Source organism: Lycium ferocissimum, chromosome 9 (genome assembly GCF_029784015.1).
Source record: "Lycium ferocissimum isolate CSIRO_LF1 chromosome 9, AGI_CSIRO_Lferr_CH_V1, whole genome shotgun sequence".
NCBI lineage: Eukaryota > Viridiplantae > Streptophyta > Magnoliopsida > Solanales > Solanaceae > Lycium > Lycium ferocissimum.
Window position 1 is genome coordinate 54,599,036 of NC_081350.1, and position 11,258 is coordinate 54,610,293.

Below are 11,258 nucleotides of genomic sequence, written 5' to 3' on the forward strand. Positions count from 1 at the left end.
CTTTGTTGAATCTTTGAAGTTTTGCATGAAAATGTTATTTATTGCTTTTGTTTAATAATCGATTTTTTGAAGAATGTTTTGTTCGAGGCAACATATGCCTAAGAATGATTTTTGAAATCGTCTTAGGAAATAACTTCATGAATTAAGTTAATTTATGTGTGTCTTGATTTTTTGGTATTGTTTGTTAATAATTTTGATTTTTATGCAATCTTATGTGTTATTGGTGTTGTTTTGTTAATAATATTTTGTTTTTTGGTTATGAAAAATGAAAGTTTGCCTCTCACGGCATACTTTGTAATTTTGTAAAGTGAACTTCGCCCCTTTGTCTAATTCTTAAACTTGCGTATTTTTTTTATTTCATAAAATGAAAGCTGGCCTTAAGATAATTTTTCTTTTGTATTTTGCCTCCTGAAAATACTTTTCTAGTTCTTAACACTTGCGTAAATTTTTCTTTTGTCATAAAAATGAAAGTTTGCCTTAAATAATATTTTTTTTAACACTTTTTTTTTTTTTATGAAAAATGAAAGTTTTTTTCCTCCGGCATATTTTTCTAGTTCTTAACACTTGCAAATTTTTGTTTTTCATAAAAATGAAAGTTTGCCTCTTACTTTTGTTCTTTTCTAATAAACTTCGCCCTCCGCACTTGTCTAATTCTTAACACTTGTGTATTTTTTTTATTTTACTTATGAAAATGAAAGTTGCCTCTAATAGCTTTTGTTCTTTTGTAAAAGTAAACTTCGCTCCTCCGGATACTTTTCTAGTTCTTAACACTTGCGTAAATTTTTGTTTTGCTCATAAAAATGAAAGTTTGCCTCTAACAAAGAATTTGTTCTTTTCTAATGTAAACTTCTGCCTCCTCCGCATACTTGTCTAATTCTAACACTTGTGTATTTTTTTTTTATTTTACTTATGAAAATGAAAGTTGCCTCTAACAAGATACTTGTTCTTTTGTAAAGTAAACGCTTCCTCCGGCTACTTGTTCGAACTTGCCTCGATTATTTTTTGTCAGGCTATACGCCCTAAGCGCCCATTGTATACTAATCAAATGAAACCTAATCAAACACAACAATAAATTTGATCAATTTACGTTGTTGAGTAAAATTATGATTCGCCTCAACGCATTTACAAAAAAGATTATATGTTAAATTTCTTTATTAAAAATAAAGCATCAAATTAAGTTGAATTACATTCGAAACTATATATTATGTATTTTATCTTTTTCGAAAGAAAGAAATGAATGGTACTTAATAACGTTTTTCATCTATAGAAATAATAGGTTTAATTGGATGTGTTTGTGGTGTAACTCAAATAACAAGTAGTAAAGTCTTTTTCATTATCATTTAGAGAACATTAAAGACCACGAGTGAATATTACTTTATATTTCTTTTAAAAATACATAACCGTCTAATTATTTTTTGACATTTTCACTTTGTCATTAGTCTTTTTAAGTCCTATGTATCAAAATTATCATATTTTATTATTTCGCCATTTGAAAGTAATTTATATTTTCATTATTCATGAACGAGTTACGTTTTAATTATAATACTTTTATAAGGTTTATTAAAATGATTATTTTTTTAAGGTGGATGGAGATAAAATGAATAGTATGATAGTAATATTTTTAAGAAATTGTGATTTTTTCATTGTTTGAAAGTTAAGATGTTAAAGGATTTGTATTTCATATAATAGCTTTTATTTTATCCGTATTGTAAAACCGATACCGTAAAATTATGTTATATATAATTGTCCATTTAAGTGGACAAATCGGCCATTTTGTTAATTTTTGAAATTAGTTTTTTTTTTTAACATCAACCACTATATATATATATATATTTTCATTTATTTACATTTTTTTTCTTCATTTTTTTAATGTAATCTTTATAATTTAAAACTATTTATTGTAATTATATTATTTTCATCAAATATTAAAAATTAAATATCCATGGTGATTTACGCAACAATCCTAACTTTGGTGGAGATTTATGCCTTTGTTGGAAATTAATCCGTAAAACCTGCCAACTCTCATCTTTATTTTTCTATAATAATTTACGCAATTTAATTTGTTGTATAGATTTATTTGAAAAAATTAATTCTATTATATTTAAAGAGAGATGTGATAATTTTTTTTGATAAAGGTGATATTTATTAAGAAACACCTGTAGGTATTGATATTTTGAGCTTAGGCAATGCAACAACATTTTACCGACACTGTGTGGACTTAACAAACACAACCCCCCGAAAATTGTTATACATGTCCCGCACAATCACATACACAAGACAAACCGCCTAGAACTTAAGCTTCCAAAAAATTTGAAAATTTATGGCACAAACAACTGGTATATAGACAAGTGCTTTAGCTTCCAAGTCCAAATCAACACGAAAATTGTGACTCAAAAAAATGACGAAAAAAGAAATTTTAAGTATGAAAGAATAGCGTATAAATGGTAGCCTTGTTCATTTTCCTTTCCCTCGGGTTCTTTGTTACTTACATTCAACAAAAAGATCCAAATCGCCCTTCAATTTGTTCCTCAATCCTAAATTGTAATGTTTGTCTTACCATCAATAAAATTTAGATTTTTTGCTAACCAAAAAACATGCAAAAAAGAATTATAGCTTTTTTATTCTCCCTTATGTTATGATCAATGTCTACTATTATGAGATTTTTTAACAAACACTTTGTATTGTTTAGATAATGCTTCTAATAATACAAAGGCAAATTCTTTTTTTTAAAAAAGAAATAAATCCAAAAATGTAAGAACTAAATTTAATTGTTAAAGATTAAAACAAGACACTCAAATTTCCCTAAACGAATTAGAGATTTTAAGAATGCGTGTTAACCTTAGACCTAGAAAATTCAAATAGTTATTACCTTCTACGGAAGATCACATTTATCCGAAAAGGCTCTTCTTATGTTTAAAGAAATACCCTCTTTTCGTTGCTATAGAAGTATAAAATCTGTTAACACTTTGTTAAATGCACTTTTAAATTGCAAAGAATATATCAAGATTGGTGAAATGTTAAAGAATTTTGAAAAATATGGAACCCCAGATGTTTGTACGTTTAATATACTGATGAAAATGTGTTGTAATCGTGGTGATTTACGTAACGCTCGTCAAGTGTTTGATGAAATGTGTAAGAGAGGGATTACGCCGAATGTGGTTACTTTCGGGACGTTGATTAACGGGCTTTGCGCCAACGGAGAGTTAAACGAGGCGTTTAGGATGAAAAGGGTAATGGAGAGAGATTTTAAGTTGAAGGGTACTAACGCGTTTGTTTATGTCGCGTTGATTAAAGGACTTTGTAAGGTTGATGATTTGGTACACTTAAACATATATAAGTATATAGTATATACTATATATAAGATATAGATATAAGGATATATGTATATAAAAAGATAAGTATATATATATATATATATATATATGTATATATATATATATAGTTATACCTATATATAAGTATATATAGTATATAGTACATATATATATATATATATATATATATTAAGTTATACACATATTTTATATATTGGTATATAAGTATATAAGTATATATGGTATATGTTGAACATATTTAGATATATATTATATACATATATATAGATATAAGAACGGTATATAAATGTGATACATATATATGTATACTTTATATATATATATATAGTATATATATTAAGCATATATTTAGTATATAGTATATATGTATATATAGTATATATATTAAGTATATATATATAAGTATATATAGTATATAGATATATATATATATATAGATATATATTTTATATATATATATTAGGGTATATTGATGAGATGGAAGGGAAAGGGTGTAAGCCTGATGTGATTAGTTGTAATGTGATAATTCGGGGACTTTGTGATGATGGCAAGTTAAGAGAAGCTAGTGAATTATTGGATGATATGCCGAGACGAAGGTGTAAACCTGATGTGGTTAGTTATAGGATATATTTGGATGGGCTATGTAAGGCGATGAAGTTCAAGGAAGCTGCGGTTATTTTGCATGAGATGGTTTTCAAAGGATATGAAAATTTTGCTTTTATATAACTCGCGACTACAACGTATATACTTTATATAGTTTGATTAAATTTTTCGATGGGCTAATTCAAGAAGGAGATAGGGTATATCGTATATATGAGAGCTATGCAATATATATGGCGTCATATATATAGTATATATTGTGTTAGTATATAGTATATATAAGTATTGGGATATATGATATATATATTAAGTTATACATATATATAAGATGTGCCAACATATATATATGATAACTTGTCTAATGCATCTGGTCTTGTAGGAATGGTAATGGAGTAAACAAATTCTCCTTGTACAAGTTTAACACCCAAGTTTATCTTGTATGTGTCCAAACAGCTTTGACTTATAACAATGCTTAAGCTCACTTTTTTTCGCTCATAAGCGTGTTGTTTGCCTTTCTTTTCTCCTTAATATTTTTTTTATGGCTGTAAGGTATTTTTAGATTGTACTCTCACCAGTTCTGGAACATGTTTCTGTATTTTTAGCCCATATCTGGATAAAGAATGCTGTAATGTTCAAGATTCTGTTTTCCTTATGGTAAATTTGATGAACCAAGTACAGAAAAGACTGAAAATCAATCTTATTTTTAGCTTGACTTGTATTCAAATCTGTTTTCTCGGGGGGATATGGATCATCTGAATGATCAATCTGGGGGAAATTTGATCATTTAGCAAGAATGTGGATGCACATGAAGGACAATAAACCGTCCAAATGTGCTAGATTGACATACTTAAAACTCTTTGCAGTTTGATTAGTGTCATAAGTAGCAATATAAATATGTTTGAATTTGCATGCGAGTTACTCAGAGAATGAATAAGTGGTGTCAAATGTTGTTAAAGCTATAAGCATACTAATCTTATTCTTGTGAAGCAAAGATGCAATGAGATGGGAATAGAGTGGTTTCAATTGATTGCACAACATCTTACATTTGCTGTGCTGTTTTTGCTTAGTCTTTATAGCAGGCAGCTAGGGATAAGATAGGAGCTTACTGCGAGTATTTATGACTCCATATTACTACTACATGTTATGAACATCTTACAATTTGCTGTGCGTGTTGTTTGCCTTAGTCTTTAATATTTTTATTATGGCTGTAAGGTATTTTTGATTGTATAAGATAGGAAAATGTAGATTTGTATTTTTAGCCCATATCTGGATAAAGAAACGCTGTAATGTTCAAGATTCTGTTTTCCTTATGGTAAATTTAAAAGATGAACCAAGGTACAGAAAATGACTAAAATCAATTATTTTTAGCTTCTTGTATTACAAATCTGTTTTCCGGGGGATATGGATCATCTGAATCCAAAACTATTATGACGCGAGTTACTCAGAGAATGAATAAGTGGTGTCAAATGTTGTTAAAGCTATAAGCATACTAATCTTATGAACTAATGCAATGACAACTATGGGAATATGGTAATGACACAACATGGTACATTTGCTGTGCTGTTTTTGCTTAGTATGCAGGCAGCACGTTAAGATAGGAGCTCTTTCTATTTATGACTCCATATTACTACTACATGTTATGAACTAATCTACGAGTATTAATGACTATGTTACATGTCATGAATTAAGTCAACGAGATATAGTGAACTCTACCGGTGCGGTTATGCAGAAGTGGTGAAAGCCCAAAAGAGACCAGGTTTGGAGTAGCAGGTACTTAATCTAAGAACATATTATTGAGTTTAGTGCTTAAGTATTCCTCCAAGATTTTTTTGGAAACCAATTAGCGGCCACCTGTCGACACCAGTTGGAAATAGTTATAATCAAGAAAAGATGCTCTTTGAAAAGATCCAAAATTTTCCTTGAATATAACAAGTCAAATATCCTGTCCCAGTGTGATTCTCAATATGTAAGATCTCAATTTTGCAGTGACTTTACTAAATTAGTTATCAAATAATAGTTGTAACTTAATACATGACTACATAACTAACTAATCATGACTTATTAGCGGATTAGCACTGTGCTTTTCTATCAATTTGGTTTCTTCTAAAACTTGGCTTAGTACGCCATTGACTTTATTTTGGTTATTAAATCGACCTTTGCCTACTTTTGTCCCTTTTCATTTGTCTTCTCTTCCATATTACACCTTTCTAATTAACCACTTCATATGTTTAGACAAGTTGTCGAACATTAAAACAAATTTCAAAACAGGACACTTAATCTTCAGCTTCTATGAAAGAATAAGTGGATTTGAAATCAACACTGTATTATAACTATTGAAGTCTTAAGTTCAAATCTAAATTAGGTAAATCACTACTTACTAATTCCTTGTTGAGGAGATGGCGATTTCCACGTTACTGGTGGACTTTTCCCCTTCCTTTTGATGTATGTACTCTGTTGGTAATCAGTCTGAGTCAATCTCCGTCAAAGCTTTTAGTCGTTTGGTACGAGGGATAAGGATAAATAATTTTGGGATTATATTTGAGATGATTTATCCCACGCTATTGGATAAAATCCGATTAACTAATGAAGCTATTTTATTCCTAGGGATTGTAAGTTATTTTATTAATCCCTGATAATAATGACGCTAATCACCCAATAACTAATCATGGATAACTTTGTTTTCAACCAAACGATTGGTCCTCTAGTTCATTATCACGAAAGTGGACCTCGACTTTTGCGTGCACAGATGAAATCACTGTAGATATTATGTGACCTATGTTACTTTTCTATATTTCCTGGACTCTAGAGCCATAAATTCAAACAAGAGAATTTAAGAAAAAAACATAAGAATGCGAAATTTGAGATGTAAACGTGCAACCTAAAGTAAATTTTGAGTCACCTTTACGACATACAACAATAGAAGCTTCTTGTACCAAGGAAATTCAGTATTTTTTTTTTAACCTTATTGACGTAATCCTATTTTGACGAATACGGAATATCACTCTATGTGAACACAATTAACAAAACCAAGATAATTTGGAGTGAAAAGCAGAAGCCATATAAAAAAGGGACATATACAAACTGTGGAAGTGGAACTAAGAAACAAGAAAAGCCGGCAGCTTAGTTCATCCATACCTACCCAACTTCCACGAGGCATTTCTAAAGACACCTTAGCTTGTACAAATTAAAGTACATATGCAAAATAATATTCCTTTTGTCACGTCAACTAACTTGATACTCACACTACTCTTCTCTTCCTATAAATTCCTCTATTTTCCTTCATTTAACAACTTGTGTTTTTTCATCTAAACAAAGTGTGCATTTTCCACCCAACTGATTCTCTCCTTGTATTACCGAATGGCTCATTGCAAAATTGTAATTTCCATTACTTTAATTGTTCTGCTGCTAGTCTGTTATCCATCAAGTTTTGAAGCAAGAAAGCTGTTGAATAAAAGCACTGTGCCGCCTTCTTCCCCAAGTAAAAAAGGTCATGCAAAACTTGTTCATGCAGGGCAACAGTTTGCTGGTGACATTTATGTTGATCGATCAGTTCCTAGCCCTGGGATTGGCAATTAACATCAAGCTTGGAAAGCTTAAATTGGCTACTTTTAGCTTTTAACATGAATATAAATATATAATGTACCCCATCCCACAATTTTGAGATCATCTCCATTCCTAGATATATACAAGCTCATGAAATGTTATTAATGTAGTATATGTACTTGATATTTAGATACAGGCAATTATCTAAGCTTTCTAGTCAATGATGTACAATCTGCCATTGATCCACATTTTCGTGTTCAATTAAAAGATTTGAGTTATGTACATGCAATGATAATTAGTGACATTTTTGTTACACAGTCAATGTAGATTAATCTTATAACAGGTTTTTTTTACTAAATATATCATGTTATCCCCATCCCCCCAATTAATGTTTATAACATAAGTTTACTTGTAGTTAACTTATAACTACGAGAGAACTAATTGTATGTATAAATTTTCACCCTTGAATGCACAGAATTTAAACTCTGATTCAAATGTCATACTCACTTGACTCAAACTTTACGAGCATAATTTTAAGATGGAGTGAATGCTGAATTAACGTAGTACGCTTGGGATCTTTGCGACTTATGTCTTATGGGCTTCTCTTGAGTTTGCAACTTTGCATGCGTCATTTTCATTTCAAAGGTAGTAAATCTAACTTGCGTTCCTGCAATCACGTATGATAGAAAACAAGAAATTATAAAAGTAATGATACATAACCTTACAAATGTAAGCTAATTCACGAAATCCACATCAAATATACATAGCAAATCAACTTGCTTATTCTACGATTTTCGACGTGTCGAAGAGGAAAAAAAGACAATTAAAGCCATCATATAGAGTAAATCATACTCCTATTGCTTTTGATCTCCCCTTCAATGCCGAGATTTGCATGAAAACCTATGAATCATTCTTGCTTGACACGCCATTTGTTATATGTAGTGTCTCAATTTATGTGTCTAATTATATTTGGTCTGTTTTAAAAAATATCATTCTCTATATCTAACAATAAGTTTTTAATTTTAATATTCACATGACATGTTTAAGACATGATTCAGACGACATTTTGGTACATTATATACTCTTAATTAATTGAATATCATAAGATTCATAAGTTTTTCCTATTTGAATTCTAATATCCAATCAAAGTAAGATGCAAAAAATAAAACTACTACTAACTGAATAATTCTTAATCAAGAAAAGATGCTTTTTGAGAAGATCCAAAATTTCTTGTATAAACATCTAAAAGTCACATATCTGTACTCCAAGTGGCTTTTCAAAAGTCTCATATCAATTGACTGTTCAGTTAATTTAGTACCTAACTCATGATCCAGAGCATGCATGATATGTTAGAAAGGTAAATATTAAATTGATTAATGCCGAATCTACAGTGCATGCAAGTATTGAGATTTGTCCTTTTCCTTTAAAAGGTCTTCAATAGAATAGTAAGGGAGTGTCAACTAGCACTCTCATCTATTGCATGCTTATTCTAGTACGTCATTGACTTTCCCTGGTTATTAATCGAGTCGTTCTTTGCCACCTTTTGTCCTTTTTCTCTTCTTTTATTCCAATATCACCTACTTTCAAATGCTAGTCTTTCTAATTAATCAGCAGCTTGTTTACTTATCTACTCTTATTGATTAAGCTGCTGGCAACTACTTGTACATTAATTGGGAGTGGATGGGGGCGAATATGTGGGTCTCTTTGTTTTATAAAAGTGAAGAGATGTATGAACAAAACAGGGTCCACGCTTGATCATATGAAACGATACAATCTTTGAGTTAATTTATATCAAAATGCACAGGAATAGCATTTTAATTGTGGAAATCTAACTTTACTAACAATCTATCGTTGGCAAATCGTTATTTGCTATTTTCTGATAAGGAGCTCTTACAGAGTTATTCTAGTAGGATTTGCTACTTTCGGTTGTCAAATTTCTGACTTGACATGAATTTTAAAATAATAAGCTGATTTTCTATGTCATATAGACACTACTAGAAACAGAGGTTTTCCAGCGATATTCAATGGGAAATTTGTCTTTAACATTTTTACCTCATTCCCACCGAACCCATCACTCAAAAACATTAGTGGGAAACCTGGTCTTGAAACGTTGAAAACTTCCTAATCTTTTCGTATGAAAACACTACTATCAGAGGAGATGTCTTTGGGAGCAGCTAAAGAAAGTGTCTAAACGCATCCGTGGACCATGGTTGGTCAACTTCAATTGGTCCTTTCTCTCCTCTTTCATATGGTGGTGAGTTTCCTGGTAGGTACCTCTTGGATTCGGACTTTGTTCCAACGAAAACTTCCTATCGTCTTCCTCCCGTTGTTGCTCTCGTGTTCCCCGAAAAGGTCAAACTACTATTTTCGCCTACGCAACGGTTTCACAAGATTGAACCTTTTTTGTTCGACATTCAATGAAAAATAACCACCGAACGTTTTTCAATGGGAAAATAGAAATTTTTTTTTAGTAGTGAGATATGGACCCATATTAAGTAATACAATGAAAAGAGTCGACATAAAGGAGGAAGCGTGTTAATTCAATATCCATTTTTTTGTGGCGTCAATTTACAAGCCCCCTATTACAAGAGAACTAAAAAAGGGGGCTAAATTATGACTACATGCAATCCTTCAACTGAGTCTCAAAGGAAAAAAAACACATCTTCCAAGAGTTGGCAATATTCCATAGAATACAGCAACAACAACAACATACCCAGAGGTAGTCTTCCAAGGTGGCCGATGGAAAGAGTAGGTGTACGTTGATCTTATTCCTACTTTGGGAGGTAGGGATGCTGTTTCCGATAAACCTCGGCTCAAGAGAAAAAATATTCCATAGAGTAGCTTTTACTATCTCCATGTTCTTCATAAGCATATTAAAATTGGCGTTTCTTTTTTCTTTTTGGCTTTTTTTTTTTTCCTTTTGTGACTTGTTCTACTAACATTCCATCACTGTCAAGTGCCAATTCTTGTTTTTGGCATAAACTCCACGTTTTAGCCTCTATTAATGGAAGGAATAATTTCAGTTTTGGTCCAATCTGCACATGGACATTACGTGCACACCAGAAGTGTCACTGCAGATGATATATATGTGCACTTGAATAACTACTTTGTATATTTCCTGGACCTCTCTCTACTATCAATTACTATCAAATATTGGTAATGAGCCAAGTTAAGTGAACGTAGTATCGAAAACAACAAAAGCCGGCTGCTAAGTTCATCCATACCTACCCAACTTACACGAGGCATTTCCATAGACACTTAGAATAAACATAAGAAAAACGATTTAATTTATATAACATAGAAGATCGATTTAATTTATATCCATTAACAATATAAAAAATTGTTACACTATTAGAGTATGCAATTTTTTCTATTATCACAGGTTATTTTATGCTATTTTTTAGGTTAACATGTCAGACTTGTTATAAACAATCCTTCACTTTATCGCAATTTATGTGAAGATGTTCGGAATACGGGAGTCAAAACACTTAGCCTGTTTGGCAAAACTTCTAAAATCAGCTTATTTGGAAAAGTACTTTTTTTTAAAAGTATTTTTCAAAAAAGTACTTTTGGCAAAAAACCGTTTGTGTTTGGCCAACTAATTTAAAAAGTACTTTGAGCAGCAATTAGTATTTGTCAAGCTTTTAAAAAGTGTTTCTAAGTGTATTTTTCTCAAAAGTGTTGTTCAAAAAAGTGCTTTTGGGCAAAAACTATTTTTTTAGCTTATGAAAAATTGTTTCTGTTACTCCCAAGAAACACTTATTTTCTCCCAAAAACTTA

The 11,258-nt window shown here is 30.9% G+C and overlaps 1 protein-coding gene across 1 annotated transcript; it reads left to right on the forward strand.

The window, feature by feature from the left end:
* Positions 1-2,320: 2,320 nt before the first annotated feature.
* On the forward strand, positions 2,321-4,061 carry LOC132032072 (putative pentatricopeptide repeat-containing protein At1g53330). The gene is made up of 3 exons (XM_059421881.1): positions 2,321-2,336; positions 2,863-3,317; positions 3,795-4,061. The coding sequence occupies exons 1-3, from the start codon at positions 2,321-2,323 to the stop codon at positions 4,059-4,061; spliced, it is 738 nt and encodes a 245-aa protein (XP_059277864.1).
* The last annotated feature ends 7,197 nt before the right edge of the window (positions 4,062-11,258 follow it).